At 52.6% G+C, this 15,120-nt stretch overlaps 4 protein-coding genes across 6 annotated transcripts in view; 3 read left to right on the top strand and 1 right to left on the bottom strand.

Annotated features, from left to right (window-relative positions):
- The first annotated feature begins 639 nt into the window (after positions 1–639).
- LOC135456809 (phospholipase A2, membrane associated-like) lies at positions 640–1,502 on the top strand. Its single transcript, XM_064730921.1, has 4 exons — positions 640–679; positions 947–1,091; positions 1,196–1,302; positions 1,378–1,502. Exons 1-4 carry the CDS (start codon positions 640–642, stop codon positions 1,500–1,502), a joined length of 417 nt encoding a protein of 138 aa, XP_064586991.1.
- Positions 1,503–1,581: 79 nt separating this feature from the next.
- On the top strand, positions 1,582–3,989 carry LOC135456808 (phospholipase A2, membrane associated-like). Its single transcript, XM_064730920.1, has 6 exons — positions 1,582–1,650; positions 1,778–1,946; positions 2,546–2,602; positions 2,775–2,901; positions 3,363–3,469; positions 3,565–3,989. The coding sequence occupies exons 1-6, from the start codon at positions 1,582–1,584 to the stop codon at positions 3,690–3,692; spliced, it is 657 nt and encodes a 218-aa protein (XP_064586990.1). The 3' UTR covers positions 3,693–3,989.
- Positions 3,990–6,374: 2,385 nt separating this feature from the next.
- On the top strand, positions 6,375–7,719 carry LOC135456740 (group IIE secretory phospholipase A2-like). The gene is made up of 4 exons (XM_064730807.1): positions 6,375–6,417; positions 6,548–6,695; positions 6,899–7,005; positions 7,463–7,719. Exons 1-4 carry the CDS (start codon positions 6,390–6,392, stop codon positions 7,603–7,605), a joined length of 426 nt encoding a protein of 141 aa, XP_064586877.1. The 5' UTR covers positions 6,375–6,389; the 3' UTR covers positions 7,606–7,719.
- Positions 7,720–8,039: 320 nt separating this feature from the next.
- Positions 8,040–15,120, bottom strand: part of OTUD3 (OTU deubiquitinase 3) — a 31,079-nt gene continuing 23,998 nt past the window's right edge. For all 3 annotated transcript variants that reach the window (XM_064730867.1, XM_064730865.1, XM_064730868.1), the window contains 4 exons: positions 13,678–13,803; positions 13,020–13,116; positions 12,591–12,772; positions 8,040–12,278 (listed from right to left, as the gene is read on the bottom strand). In XM_064730867.1, coding sequence (XP_064586937.1) covers positions 12,105–12,278; positions 12,591–12,772; positions 13,020–13,116; positions 13,678–13,803 — 579 coding nt within the window. In that variant the 3' untranslated portion in view covers positions 8,040–12,104. The remainder of the gene's footprint in view (positions 12,279–12,590; positions 12,773–13,019; positions 13,117–13,677; positions 13,804–15,120) is intronic.

The raw sequence follows: 15,120 nt of genomic DNA, 5'->3' as shown, positions 1-15,120 counted from the left end.
CTGATGCAGAGTGTGTTTGCTTCCTCCTCAGGCTGGAAGTGACGCTGCTTTTCCACCTCTTCCCACCCAGCACCCACCCGTGCGTGGGGTCCGGGGCTGGGGCCTCGGGGATTTCTGGCATTCCTCAAAAGGGGAAGGATGGCACCTTCTCCTCTGCAGGGAAGCCCAGTCAGCGAGTTTTGGCTCAGGCAGATGGGAGCAAGCTATATAAAGCAAGCAGAGCTGGCTGCAGGGCACTGCAAGCCAGCAGGGCTTTCCCAGGGTAAGTGGGGATGGAGGATTGCTTTCCCTCTTTTCCTCCTTTCACCAGGAGCTGTGCAAGTGCCATGCTGGGAAGCGGGATTGAAGGAGATGCTGCTGAGATGCCAGCCCAGAAGAAGAGCAGCCCTTGAGGGCTGAACATCCCTCCAATTTTTCTCCCTTTCTCCTGATTCTGCTTTTCCCCACCTCTCCCCCATCTGATTCCCATCGCTTCCCATCCCTGATGCTTTGTGCTGAGACAAGGGGGCATCTTTACCCCCTCATTGCTCCTACTCCCCAGAGAGAGGGAGAACCTCTGCTCCTGGATGATGAGGAAAGAAAGAAGGGGTTGGTATAACAGAGAATGGTTTGGTTTCCTCCTCCAGAGCCGTCAGAAGGATGAACTCTCTCCTCGGCCTCTCCGTGCTCTTTGTGTGGGGTAAGTGTCCTCTCTCAGTCCCAAGGCTCTCTGTGCACTTACATCCATTGACATTGGGATCAGGCTGGTGATTTCTCCACCTCTCCCCATCACCAGCTCTCCCAGACATGCCACAGCTCTCCCATGCCAAGCTGGGAGCACATTTCCTCTCTGTTGGGTTATAATTCCTAAGACATCCCCACCCTGGTGCCAGTGTGGGGCTGGAGGGATGGAGCTGCAGTTGGGGGCCAGGGAATCAGCGTGGTCTCCCTGATTTCCCCCCTCCAGGCTTGTCCCCAGCCCACGGGAGCCTCCTGCAGCTGCACCAGATGATCTCAGAGGCGACCGGGAAAAACGCTTTTCTGTACTATGGCTTCTACGGCTGCTACTGCGGGCTGGGGGGCAGGGGGCAGCCCAAGGATGCCACAGACAGGTGAGAATCCACTTAAAAACCCCTGCACAGACACGTTCTTGAATATTTTTAAATCTGTGGCGTGAGGGAGAGAAAATGCCACTCCCTAAAGCTTCAATCTCCAGATGTTGCCAGCTGCACGATGCTTGCTACCACAGCCTCCTGAGGCACGGCTGTGATGCCAAGGCACGCTCCTACTACTACAGCTGGCACCACGGCAGGCTCTCCTGCGGTGAGTACGGCCCTGGAAGAGGGGGTTCCATCCCCCCAAAGCCGGGGCTGACCCTGGGCTCCCCCTGTCCCGCAGGTCAGGGCTCCCGGTGCGACTTCTTGTCCTGCGAGTGCGACCGCAGCCTGGCGCTGTGCCTGAGGAGAAACGCCCGGAGCTACCAGAGACGCTACAGGTTCTACCCCAACTGGCTGTGCCGGTGATGGGAGCTGGGATGCGGCCCCGAAACGCCAGGAGCCACCAGAAACGCTACCGATTCTATCCCAACAATCTGTGCCCGTGATGGGAGCTGGGATACGGTGCGAGATCGCCCTCCATCCCTCTGCCTGTGCTGGCCACACCAGAGCCGCTGTAAATTAAACCAGCGCGGAAATAAACAATGTTCTTGTTCAACGTCCCCGGTCCTCTGAGAGCTGCTGCTGCTGGGCAGGGAGAGAAATCCCCGTAAATAATCAACATCTTCCCAAAACTTTCCAAGAACTCGGGCTCGGCCCCTGCGTCACCCGCGGCAGAGGGGGCTGGCCGGGGGAAGGGGCGTAGCACTCCCGGCTTTGGGACGGACGAGTCCTCCTGGAGCTTCCAGTCGGGCTGCGCACGGAGGGCAGGCTCTGCCCGGCAGGACAGACGGACAGCGAGCAAGGGCCCCGGTGAGCAGTGCCCCCAACTCCGCTGCTGTGGGGAGAAAAATCCGGGGGGATGTTGGGAGGCGGCAGCGAGCGGCCCGTGCCGGTGGGAAAAGTGAAATCGCTTCCAAAGGGAAACGGTGCGGGGCTGCCCTGAGCGGGGAGAGCTGCGCTGGATGCCAAAAGTGATGGGACGGGAGCTGGGAGGTGCTGAGGAGTGGCACAGGAGGTGAGAGATGCTGAGAGGTGGGACAGGAGCTGGAGGATGCTGAGGGGTGGGACAGAAGCTGGGGGATGCTGAGGGATGGCACAGGAGGTGAGAAGTGCTGGAGGGGGGGCAGAGGAGGTGAGAGATGCTGAGGGGTGGGACAGGAGCTGGGAGGTGCTGAGGGGTGGCACAGAAGGTGAGAAGTGCTGGAGGGGTGGCACAGGAGCCGGGGGATGCTCAGCAGGTGACACCACTCACTCTCGGCCAAGAGGCAGCAAGGCTGGTGCGAGGGGGCACAGCTGCTTTCCTCCCTCCAGATTTTGGGGTTGATCCGATTTCAGAGGAAGCTTCTCACGGCTGCTCCTATCAAACTCCACGCTGCCTGGCTGAGCCTGCCCCCTGTTTCTCCTCCCAGGCCCAGGTGAGAGGAAGATGAAGGTCCTGCTGGTGCTGACGATGCTGTTTGCCTGCAGTAAGTGCATCCCCGACCCACAGACGGGAGCCAGGCTCATCCCCAAACTCCTGTGCACTCCTCAGGGGGACTCCCAGCAAAGCCTCCTTCCCTCCCCAGTTCCCCAGGCCTCACAACTCATAACAGGCACATAAGTCACAAAAAACCAAATCACATTTTACGGTCACTCTAGGTGTGTTCACAGCGCACGGGAAGCACCCACGTCCGTTCACACCGGGACTCGAGGGAAGCACCGTGGGAAACCTGACTGCCCATGGATGCTACAGGGGATGGGGCACCTCGAGGGCTTCGGTGGATCGGTACAGGCAACGCTGCCCCAGAGGGCTAACACTGGTCCCACAGGGCTAACGCTGGGTAACCCCGGGGCTCTGCACCACCCCAGCAGCCCCCGCTGAAGCTTTGCAAAATGCAGACCGGGTGCTTGGCAGCAGCAGCAGGAAGGCATCGGGTTTTCGGGAAGCAGGGAAGGTGATGCAGGGCTCACCCCTAACTCCATCCCGGAGAGGGTGTGCCCGGTCCGTGGGATGGCACCAGAGCAGGGGGACGTTCCTGGAGCCGGGATGCGGGGCAGGGCTTGCAGGGGGGAGCAGAGGCTTGGCGTGGGAACGGGCAGGACAGAGGAGGCTCTGGGCGATGCAGAGCAGGAGGAGGCAGAGCTGGCAGAGCCTGTGTCGGCAGCCGGTGCCACACGCAGGAAATGGATTTCTCGGCTGTCCGGGTGCCACGCTCCCGACGAGGCCGGGCTCTGCTCCTCCCGCAGGTGCTGCCTGCTCCGAGCCTGCTGCTATGCCAGGCTGGCAGCGCGGCGCTGCCCAGCGGGACCGGCCCAGCCGCTGTCTGCGCCCCGGGCAGGGATCCCCGCCTGCAGTGAGTGCTCGGGACGCCCCTTCCCGCACCATCCCCCGTCCGCGGCCCCTGTCCCGGGCTGCTCCGAGCTCCCAGCCCGCTGTCGGTGCCCGCAGGTTCGGGGACGCGCTGCCAGCGAGGCGCCTGCAGGTGCGAGAGGGCGATGCTGCTGTGCCGGGCTCGCCTGGGCCGGGCTCAGCTCCGCCGCCGCGCCGGGTGCCGGGGACGAGCCGGGCGCTGCTGAGCCGAGAGCTCCCTGTGCGGAACCATCTCCGGGCTGATCGGCGAAGGGATGGAGCCGGCGGCGCCTCCCAGCCCTGCCGAGTCTCCTTCTCGGGGCCTTTGGGCTTCCAGGCCAGGACAGGAGCCCTCCGGGGCAGCCGCATGCGAGGAGGGGCAGCGGCGCTCCCCGAGGTGCAGCACAGCAAAACAAGGGAGGAGGGGACCCCTGGCCCTGTCCCGGGATGGGGAGCGTCCCCCGGACAGCCTGTCCGCTCCCTCCGCTTCTGCTTCTCAGCAAATTCCCTCTGTTGCTCCAAAATAAAACCAGAGAGCCCAAAGCACTGGTTCGCAGCGTGCAGTGACTCGGCTGAGCCCAGAGAGCACCCCTCACTCTTAGACAGGTTTCCTGTTGAAGTACCCAGCAAAAACGACACTTGAGAGGTGACACACTCACCCCTGAACTGCCCCAACTCAGCTCTAAACCTTCGGGCTCTGAAAATGCCCAGTTTTCCTGAGAGAGGGAGAATGGGGCTGGTGGAAGGGCTGGGGGCAGGCACGGTGCCTGGGAGGGCCAGGCTTGGACCTGGGTGATCCTTGTGGGTCCCTTCCAGCTCGAGACATTGTGTGATCCCCCAAATCTCTGCTGTGACACCACGGCCGGGAGCTTGCGTCACACCCAGCGCTGAGCAAAACAGAGTTCTCACCAGAAAAGAATGTTTTGGCCCAATTCTGCAACAACCCTGAGCACATTCCTTAGAAAAAGGCAGCTCAGGCAGCGGCTGCTTCCCCCCACTTCAGCATCGCCAGGGTTTGTGCCTCGGGGTGCTGACCCCGGCAGGTCTCTGGCTCCAAACCGCCTTAGGGGGGCTCAGCAAGGAAATAAAGCCACAGAAACAGCAACAAAACACTTTCCTCAGGGGCTGATGCCCAGCTGGAATTGCCACCCTGGGTTGCCCCATAGCTGCCATCAATGGCACCAGGAAATAGCCCTGAAATCAGCGGGATCAAGGAATCCCGTGTGCAATCCCGGGGGAGAGGAGGAAGGAGCTCTCTGCCCAGCAGCTGATAATTGCAGGGCATAAATCAAAGATCAAATCCTCACCGAGAGCATGGATAGCTCAGACAGATTGCAGGCTGGGACAAACTGAATCACACTCTCCCTTTGTAAATTCTGGGTGAATTTTAACCATCCCTGAATTTTCCTGCTTGGACATCCGGCTGTACAAACCCATTCATACAAATCCTCCAGATGCTGATGGTTTGGCTCAGATGCTGCAGCCCCTCAGAGCATTGCAATACACTGGGCTGCAAGAGTTGTGGTTTTCATACTATGAAACAAAATCCACAGCTTCCCAGGAGGCATTTGGCTTGGGGGGGAGCTTATTTCCCATTTGGAGAAGGGATCCTGCAAACCTGCCACAGGTAGAGGGGCTGGGGTGCAGAGGCTCTCACTGGAGCTCAGCCAGTTTGATGGACAAGAATATCCCTGATTCCCTGTCATAAAACTACTTGTGGACTTGGAAAATCCTGATTTATGGCAAATCCTGGTTTAGCCAATTAACTCAACACCGCCCCAGGGGACAACTTAAATTAGCCCAGAGAGCTGATGAGGCCAAGGGCCCATGGCAGAGGGGGGAAGAGACTTTGCTGAGTTCCCTTCTCTCAGCATCTCTCTGATTCCCACACAAGTTGCATCCTTGTTCCCTGCCTCAGTTTCCCTACCAGCGCTGGGGGGGTTTCCTCCCCTGCCTCAGTGCCAGCCCATGCTGGGGTTCCCCAAAAAGCACCACAGAGCAGCTGCAATCTCTGCCAGAAGGTATCTGCTAACTGATTGCTCAGTACCACCAATTTAACCAGAGATTCTCTCCAAGCAAAAGACACAAGCAGCCTCTTTTCCCTCACCTTCCATCATACATCACTTGCATTTTTTCTTCTCTGCCATTTGCCTTATTTTGCTTCTAAATAAAGGTGAAGCACACACCTCCTGCCATGAGGTATTTGAGAGTAAAACAGTGCCCAGCACATATGGGGAGAGGGATGGAGCATCCCCACATGCAGGGGGCATCTGGGCACTCAGAAAGCCCCACTATCAAGAAAGCCACCAACCATGGCCTCTGCTCAGCTCTATCTCCAGCCACAGCCATTCTGGACCATGGGACCTTCCTCCCCTCCCAATGCTGCCTCTCAGCCACTCTGGTAAGTTGGAAGGGGAGGAATCTTTGCACTGGCTGCATTTTCTCCCTGCCCAGCGAAGTCAGGATAGAAACAGTAAGACACAGAATGGTGTTTTCTAGCCAAGGCATTAAAAAACCTGTCACCCAGGAAGAAGGTGGATCATGGAATCACAGACTCCTCAGACAACCTCATTCCACCCCCTGCCATGAGCAAGGACACCTCATACTAAGTGGTTCCTGCTCTCCCTCAAGTTCTCTCATTTCACTCAGGGAAGCACTGGGAATGCTGAGACACCCACAGACTCAGCCCCAGGCTGCTCCACACATCCCAAACCTCCTGCCAAGACCTCCCCCACACAAGGCACCCCACAGCCTCCAGCAGTGCCAGGACACCTGCACAGCAGCGGGACCAGTATGGTGAGCATTGTCAATATTTGCCCACTCTGGGCTCCCCAGAGGAGGGGCCCTGCTGAGGGTGCACAGCCATAAAAGGTGGGACCAGCAGCACCTTGGGCTCGCCAAAGCCCAGAGCTGCCTCTGCCAGGATGAAGCTCCTCTCGCTGCTCCTCTTCTGTGAGTATCCCCCGGGAAAGCTCCCAGGCCCTGCCCACAGCCAGGTGGGCATGGTGAGATGCCCATTTTTGCTGTGGAAAGGTGGCATGGGAGGTTGCTTTCCCTGGTGCTCTTAACCCACCTTCTGCAGTCCTAGGACTGGCCCTTGCCAGCTGCAACCTGGCCCAGTTTGCAGCGATGATTAAGCAGAAGACGGGGAAATCGGCGCTGGCTTACAACGGGTACGGCTGCTACTGCGGCTTGGGTGGCTCCAAGCAGCCCCTGGATGCCACTGACAGGTACTGAGAGCCCCCAGCCCTCCTCCCCTCCCTGGGTACAGCGCTGCAATCTCCCTCCTGCTCCTGAGGGTGGAAACAGCAATGAGAAAATTGTACTTGTCCGTAAAGTCTCTGTAGAAGTGGCGCAGCAGCAGCAGAGATGCAGTGGGTGATGTTTTACCTTCTGTCCCACCTGTCCCTGACCTCGGCTCTCCTGCCCCCAGGTGCTGCCACGCCCACGATTGCTGCTACAAGAAACTGGTGGCCGCCGGCTGCAAACCCAAGACGACCACCTACAAATACAGCTTCCAAAAAAACCAAATCACCTGCGGTGAGAGCGGGGCGGGGGCAGCGCCCTGAGCGGGGAGCCTGGCTTCCAGCATCCCCTTTAGATCATCCTGGCCTGGAAATCACTTACAGGGAAGTGGGTGGAAATACAGGAAAAGTGCCAGGAATAAGGCAAATAACTATCTGATGGATTGTGGTGAAGTTTTAGAGCTTGGAGACTTCCCAAGAGGCCAAACACCAAGGGTTTGAGAGGAGCCTCCCATGCTGGATGGGGACCTGGCACAGCTGCCCTGAGTGCTCATTGTTACAAAGCACATCCCAGAGACCCAGGCAAACACCCACAGACACATCAGAGACAAAGTGATGTGAATGCTCTACACCCCAGACACGAGACCACCTGAGACACCCCAAACTCAACAGAGGGGCTGTGGGGACGGTCAGAAAACACCCCCTGACCCTCACACCCTTCACCTGCCTCCATCCCCCCAATTTTCTTCCAGGAAACGGGAAGTCGTGCCAGAAGCGGACGTGTGAGTGCGACAAGAGGGCTGCGGAGTGCTTCCAGAGGGCAGCCAGCTCCTACCGCAAATCCTACAGCAACTACCCCAACTCCAAGTGCAGGGGCAGGACACCCTCCTGCTGAGCATTCCTGCTCCAAACCTGCCAGGAACCATCACAGCTGGTGGGTTCTGCCATTCCCCAGCTCCAAACCTGCCAGGAACCATCAGAACTGGTGGGTTCTGCCATGCCCCTGCTCCAAACCTGCCAGGAACCATCAGAACTGGTGTGTTCTGCCATGCTCCTGCTCCAAACCTGCCAGGAACCATCACAACTGATGGGTTCTGCCATGCCCCAGCTCCAAACCTGCCAGGAACCATCACAACTGATGGGTTCTGCCATGCCCCAGCTCCAAACCTGGCAGGAACCACCAGAACTCAATGGGCCCCGGTTCTGCCATTCCCCAGCTCCAAACCTGCCAGGAACCATCAGAACTGATGGGTTCTGCCATGCCCCAGCTCCAAACCTGCCAGGAACCATCACAACTGGGGTTTCTGCCATGCTCCTGCTCAAAACCCAGCAGGAACCATCAGAACTGGCAGGTTCTGCCTTCCCTGTGGCACTGAAGAATTGTCCAGCGCCTTTCCCCAGAGCCTTAGCACAGGGAAATCTTGCTTCCCATGGTTGAATAACTCATAAAAATCAGGTAAAGCCTGCAAATAAAGATATGTTTCAAAATTGTGGCCAGTGTTGTGTTTTGGGAATCAGTGGTGGAAGGGGTAGCTAATGGCATGGACATTGAGGGCTGATTTTTTGAAGACATGTTCTTTCCTGCATACATTTTTTCTTTAAAAATGATCAGAAGTGACTTTCTAGCAGCCAACCAGTAAATCTTAAGAGATCCAGAGGAAAAAAAAAGCCCACAGAAACAGCAAGTGGCTGCTGCACCCCAGCCCCAAAGCAGGCTCCAAGGCCAGCTTCTCTCCAGGAGCTCAGCCTCAATCCACAACCCAGCCCCATCCCACCTCTAATGACTGTTATAGCAATTAATGCTCACTGAAGGCACAGGGCAGCCCAGTGGTGGGGTCTCAGAGGCTTGGGTGGCTCTTCCCTGCACACAGATGTCTCCTCAGGCTGCTGCTCCATGCAGACACCTTGTCCCACACCACAGCTGCACATGATCCCAAATTAGCCCTAATTAACTCTAACCAGCCAGGTCTGGCTGCACCCTGGGCCTCGATGGAGGCACCTCCAGCTGTAATGCTGCCTCTGAGATGTGATCTGCCTAAAATAAAGGAGTTTAAGAGTAATTAATTTGATTTCCACATCAGTGCTGAGGGCTCCTGCCTTGGTTTAGTGTTTCACTACAAGCAACAGCATCCCCGCCTCAAGCTCCTACAGTAAATGTGGTACCTTTATAACTCCAAATCACCTATTTCTTCTCATTTTCTACAGGCAATAAGGATTCTAGAAACTGAGACAGAGCCAATGCTGCCTTCTAAGGCTGGTGCTTGTACCTAGGAAGCTTCTAGGGACCACCCCACTGCTCAACACCAGCACAAACCACCTTCTTTTATCCCACACTGGATTATGGATCATTCTTCATCCCCAAATTCTCTCCCTTTCTCTCCCTTTTCTGTTCTTTTACCCCACACTGGATTATGGATCATTCTTCATCCCCAATTTCTCTCCCTTTCCTGTTCTTTTATCCCACACTGGATTATGGATCATTCTTCATCCCCAATTTCTCTCCCTTTCCTGTTCTTTTACCCCACACTGGATTATGGATCATTCTTCATGCCCAATTTCCCTCCCTTTCCTGTTCTTTTACCCCACACTGGATTGTGGATCATTCTTCATGCCCAATTTCTCTCCCTTTCTGCAGCTCCCAAAGCTCTGCAGGCGTGGAGGCCATGGGTGATGTGGCAGAGCTGGGAGATAAACCAGAAGGCAGCTCCTAAGTAGGAACAAGGGAAAGGAGACACGGAGCAGCACGGGCAGAAACCCTTCCCACACACAGCCATGCTTATGGAGGTCAGCCAGAACCTGCTTAAAACTTCCAGTTCAACTGAATTCTGACCTGCAGGGGCAGGATTTGGGAAAATAAGTCGAGGGAAGATGATGGAGGGAGACAGGAGGCAGGGACAGTGGTTTTCTACATCTTCCTGCTGTGTATTTGCCCTTGAGAGGCTCACAGTGACCCTGCTGCAGCAAGAGCCAAAACACCCTCCTATGTGTCAGCCAGCTGCTAAGAACAAACAGTCATCCTCCTCAGAGCCCAGGGGAACATCCAGGGCTCATTGTCCACCCCTGGCCCGTGGATTACAGAGCACTCAGCTCCACCAAGGAGTAAACACACACCATGCATGAATCACAGTGTTGTTCTGCTCTGCTCTCTTGCCTCCCTTCCTCCTCCCAGGAAAACCCACCATCAGTTTGCAAAGCAAATTCACTGCATAAACTGAGTTTGGTGAAGAATGTTGCACAAAGATTCCCTAGGGAAAAAAATATACATTGGGAAGGTGGAAATTTCAACGGGAAAAACGTGAAAGAGACAAAATCAGTTTTAACATCTCTGGATATGGAATGGCTGCACAGGCACAAAGCTGCCCTGGCAAGATAAAGGGAATTTGACTGGTTTGTCAAGATTTAAGAGCCCAGTACATTACGAGTTTATTTTAATCACATTACACTTGGAAATGAAAGCATTTTCAGCCCCAGATTTTGTTCATGTATCAGAGGCCATGAGCTGTGGGCCATTCTCTCCCTCTGCTGTTGGTGCTGCTGTTGCAGACCCCCCTTTCCTGCTGCACACCATGGGGTGAGGTTTGGGTTCCCTCCTCACCAACTCCCTCCACAGCTCTCAGGCTCCAGGCAACAATGAATGTCTTGTCAGCTCTGGCTCCACAGGAGAAAACCCCAAATCACTGAGATCAAATCTCTTACTCACAGTGCACAACTGCAATTTCTTATCTCTTCAAACCTCAGAACACACCTGCTTTTCAGACCAAAACACAGGACAGGGCAGGACACGGGTGACACAGTCACCTGCACTGCCTTGCCAAACCCGCTGTCACAATTTATCACCCCCTGAAAGAATTTGCACTTTCTCCCCACTAAGCTGTGACTCACCTCCCTTCCCACTACTGTAAAAATGACTGTCTTGGAGAAAAAGGAATTCCTACGCCACCAGTTCTTACAGGAGAGTCCTTCCTTCTTATTCTTCAAGTACCAGCCCAGTTCCTGGCAGTTCAGTAAAAAACCCATTAATATTTCCATGCTGATTTATAAACTTTTAAGCACAGACAAGTTTTTCAAATGCAACACTCCTTACTTTTAAAAAATCCCTCTCACCTCTGCCCTGGCTGATGAGGTGTCTCAGTGTGTAGTGCACATGTCCTTTCTTCAAGCTTAGTGCTTGTTACAAGTCCAAAAACCTGAGTGGAGCTGAAACACTGGGAGCTATAAATCAAAGGCTGATCAATCCCACAGCCCTTTCACTTCTATCCAAATTCTCAGTCCTACAGTGGAAAACATCACAGGAGTCAAGCTCTGCATCCTACTTGGTGACCTCACTAAAATGGAATTTAAGAAGAAAAAAAACCTACCCTGGAAAAAAAGGTTGATTTATGAAGTGAAATAGGCAGGTTTTCCTGGGATCAATGCGGCTTGGGAGCTTCTTCTCAGTTCTCTTGGTCCTTTGGCTATACTGATTTCATTTGGAGACTGACACCTATCCAGCCCCTGACTTGGACTAAAGCCCTGGAGTGGCCCAAAAGCTCTGGAACAGGGCAAAGGGGACAAGACTCCAGGTGTCCAAGTAACACCACTCATCAGAAACTTGAAGCCTGTTCCTGTCACATTTTACCAGATCAGAAGAATCAGCTCTGCATTCTCATGAGTCAACTGGGATTATTGTTTTGGGGTTTTTTTATCCCCTACAGGTCTCATCATAAAGGAGCTGATCCCAAACCTCAGCAAGCATGGATGCAGCAATCCCCAGCTCCCTCCATGTATTCATCACTTCTGAACCTGCTCAGTGCAATGCCAGCAGTTCCAGTGAGATTAAAACTTGTCACTGTATTCCTGCATGGCAAACAAAACAGGAATGTCATGTTTGAGACAGCAGTGCTGGCTGACACACTTTGCTTTGGAAAGGATTCTGGGACTCTGTTTTCTTATTTTTTTTTGAATTTAAATAGAAAAAGATCCACTAGAGATATTCCTGAGTTGAGATTTGTTAAGAGATTGTCTGACACCCTGACAGTGAGGTAAAATAAAGCTCCTCCAGGCATAACCAAATAAAAGAAAAAAAAAACAAAATAAAACCAAACCAGGCACATCAAGAGATGTCAAAATAAATCTGACACCGTTGTGTGAAGAAAAGGTCCTGACCTTCATGTAACTTCAAAATTATAGATCCAAGTCTCTACTTCCTGTTAAGTTTAAATAGCTCTTCTCACCACAGGTTGATGCAGAATCAATGAGCAATTGTCCTCCCCACAAGCAAAGGAAGAGGAAGCTCTCTTGTGTTTGGAAATCCCAGCAGAGATGGATTTCAAGATAAACACGGGTGCCTGGAAATTCTCCTGGGGGAATTTTGCCTTCATCAGTTTTATTTGCTTTTCTCATCAGAGCACTGAGTCATATGTTCAGGGCAGCCATGGCCTTGACCAGGGTGACATGGCTGGCTGGCTCTGTCTCTGTGCTGGTGTCTGCCCTGTCCCCCTTGGTGGCCAGGACCTTCTGCCTGTGCCTCTCCTCCTGCCGCTTCTTCTTCTCCAGCCGCTGCTGCTCCTTCCTTTGCCTCTTGGCCACCTGCAGGGGAAGGATGAAAACACAAAGTTCAAACCACACGTGCTCTGCTCAGCCAGGGAAAAGTAATAAAGGAGACAAAGATAGCAAGGCAGCTGCCAGAGGACATTCCTGACTATTTATCAGGACTTTATTCCGAGCTGCATGTCACCAGGAAATGTCTGTGGCAGAGCACTCACAGCTGCAGCAGTGACAAAATGCAGTGAGCAGGAGCTCTTGTAAACTGAAAGGAGAAGAGAGCTGCTGGGTAAGCAGTGCTAAGGCATCCCCCAATCATGGAGGGGTGCTCACATTGCTGCCAAACCCCTCACACACCTTTGGGTTCCTGCTGGCTCGGTTCTCTTCCCTGGATCCAGCTTGTCCCTTGTTGTTCTCTGCTTCACCTGGATGCAAGCTCTGATTTCCAAAGATTCTTGAACCAGTTCCATTCTCTTCCCACAGTGTCCTGCTGCAGGATTTCTGCTCCCTGCCTGGGGGCTCCTGCTGCTCCTCAGCACCTGCCAACAGCAGAGGTTTCCTCAGACATGCTGACATGCTCTACCCAGGGGCTGTTGCACTGTCAGCCAATTCTTCTTCCCAGAAATCCTGGGGCTTTTTGGAAGCTGGATTGATGCTGCCCTCACTAAAAACCTTCCTGAGCACAGGAGGCTGAAGTGGCAGCACACAAACCCCACCTCTCCTGCTCCTGTCCCCAACATCGACATCACGGTCACCAAAGCCCCAGGTGACAAACTGTGCACTCACCTATTCCTTCCACTTCCTTCATCTGCAAGATGACAAATATTGCAGACTCCACGTTGTAGTCCTCCACCTCAAGAATGTGGCTCACTAAATCCATGTCCTGTCCACAAGAGGGGAAGGAAAACACTGAAGAAGTTCAAATCTGTGACCCACATACACTTAACAACACCTGCACCACTGAGAGGGGGCTGCTGCTTTTATGATCATTTACTTGGTCTGTGCTTCATTTCTGAAAGGGTGAGGAGGAAAACCTTAAATTCCTGAAGCTATCAGAAAAAAGGAATATGCTGTTTTCAGTGTAAGCTTCCCTCTTGGCCCTTTCTGTTCTATGCACCTGCACAGTGCCAACAGCCAAAAGTCACAGATTATCCAATTATCTGGGATCTTCAATACCCCCAAAGGATTTCAGAACTTACAGGATTTGTTTCCAAGTGAATTTTTAGGAGAGCCTCAAAACAAACTTTCTAAAATTATCAGGCATCCACAAAAAAGCTGGCATTTCACCTGCATTAAAGGGCTGACTCTAGGATGAGATGCACCCTGACTGATGGCCATGGTACCCAAGTTTGTACAAGATGAGAGTTTTTTAGAACTTTTCCCAGCACTACTTCCATGTATCAAGGTTTGAACATTAAGCCCAGAAGGGCTCCTTGATACTTACTGAACACCCAGTTGCACTGCACACTTTTTGTACAGCATCTTCCATCTCCACCTCAGTCTCATCTTCAGAGCTGCCCTTCTGTGGCTTCACTTCCTCTGCCTTACTGGAATCGTTCTTGCAAAGCATCTGAAGAAGAGCAAAGCCCAGCAGGACACACAGATCACACACCCAGCAGATCACACAAGCATGCAATCCAACAAAGTCTGACATCCTAACAACAGTAATTATCAAGGCACACTTTTCTTGGGAACATCCTGTGTCAAACCCTCTTGGAAACTGTAACTTCCACCATGGCTGAGAGCCTCCCACATCTCCTGCACTGCAGAACAAACTCCAGTGCACTACAACAACATGAATCACAACAAATGAGCTTTTAAATTGAGTATTTTTAACACAATACTGAGACATAAACTTTAAAGAATTTAGGGATTTTAGAGGAGCTGAGGTTTAAGTTAGAGATAAGCTTTATTGGAGTTAATGAAAATAAATGGGTAGGCCTTGATGAAGTTAAGAGTTAGTAGTTAACTAAGAATTGATTGCTCGCCAACATAATGTTTGGTTAGCTGGGTTTATAATGAAGAATATAGAAAAACTGATAAATAGCTTTTAGGAACATAAGACAATTGTAGGACTCTTCTGTTTTGAAATCAATTGAAGACAGGGAGCAGGAGTTCTACCAAGGGCTCATGTGTCATATTTGTATTGAAAAGGTAGAAAGGTCAGAAGGAGGAAGACTTCATTTACCTCCTCATTTTGGGACCCCTCCCCATGAAGGGGACCACCGACCCATTTCAAGGTACAAACTACCCATGCTTAATGGCTTTTGAACTAATTACCAGGGGAAGTGGGGAATGGGATGTACCAAAGTTATGAAAATGCATTTGTATTTTATACATACAATACTAGAGTATTCAATAATACATTTATATATACAATACAGTATTCAATACTTGTATAGATAAAAGGACTCTGTAATCACCTGTAAATCACAGGGTGTATTTGGGAGCTATCCCACAATAAACATCTACTTTCTAACTTTAAACTGTTAGAGAGTTTTTGTCCACCACAGTTGGATATCAGTACTAGATCAATATCCATATTTTTAATAAATCAATACCACACCTCAGCTGTGTGCAGAGAACCTCAAGCACAGCACAATTACTCCTCAGCATCAAAAAAGGAGATATGAGGAAGACAACTACATCCAGCTGTTGCATTTCCAGCTCTTTCCTCCCTCCCCTCTGTTTTTCCATTTGAGGTGCATGATTACATCATTTAGATGAGGCTGCTTCCAGACAGCCCACATCAGAGCATCAGCTTTGAATTCATTCCCAGCCCAGAGGCTGAATCCTTCACAGCCCCTCTGGAGAGAGCCAGCAGCATGAGCTACACCCTCAGGGCTTTGCTCTCCAGCACAACACAACCCAGCCCCTGCCTCCCTCC

Source organism: Zonotrichia leucophrys, chromosome 21 (genome assembly GCF_028769735.1).
Source record: "Zonotrichia leucophrys gambelii isolate GWCS_2022_RI chromosome 21, RI_Zleu_2.0, whole genome shotgun sequence".
Taxonomy (NCBI): domain Eukaryota; kingdom Metazoa; phylum Chordata; class Aves; order Passeriformes; family Passerellidae; genus Zonotrichia; species Zonotrichia leucophrys.
This window is presented reverse-complemented; position numbering and strand designations above follow the sequence as displayed.

What these genes read in the sequence shown, in the direction of transcription:
- LOC135456809 (XM_064730921.1), top strand. Translation starts at nt 640, where the DNA reads ATGAACTCTCTCCTCGGCCTCTCCGTGCTCTTTGTGTGGG. An exon ending in CCCAAGGATGCCACAGACAG is followed by an intron (nt 1,092 to 1,195) that starts GTGAGAATCCAC and finishes TTCAATCTCCAG; the next exon opens with ATGTTGCCAGCTGCACGATG. An exon ending in CCACGGCAGGCTCTCCTGCG is followed by an intron (nt 1,303 to 1,377) that starts GTGAGTACGGCC and finishes CCTGTCCCGCAG; the next exon opens with GTCAGGGCTCCCGGTGCGAC.
- LOC135456808 (XM_064730920.1), top strand. Translation starts at nt 1,582, where the DNA reads ATGGGAGCTGGGATACGGTGCGAGATCGCCCTCCATCCCTCTGCCTGT. An exon ending in CTGGCCACACCAGAGCCGCT is followed by an intron (nt 1,651 to 1,777) that starts GTAAATTAAACC and finishes AAACTTTCCAAG; the next exon opens with AACTCGGGCTCGGCCCCTGC. An exon ending in TCGAGGGCTTCGGTGGATCG is followed by an intron (nt 2,902 to 3,362) that starts GTACAGGCAACG and finishes CTCCTCCCGCAG; the next exon opens with GTGCTGCCTGCTCCGAGCCT.
- LOC135456740 (XM_064730807.1), top strand. Translation starts at nt 6,390, where the DNA reads ATGAAGCTCCTCTCGCTGCTCCTCTTCT. An exon ending in CCTCTCGCTGCTCCTCTTCT is followed by an intron (nt 6,418 to 6,547) that starts GTGAGTATCCCC and finishes CACCTTCTGCAG; the next exon opens with TCCTAGGACTGGCCCTTGCC. An exon ending in AAAAAACCAAATCACCTGCG is followed by an intron (nt 7,006 to 7,462) that starts GTGAGAGCGGGG and finishes ATTTTCTTCCAG; the next exon opens with GAAACGGGAAGTCGTGCCAG.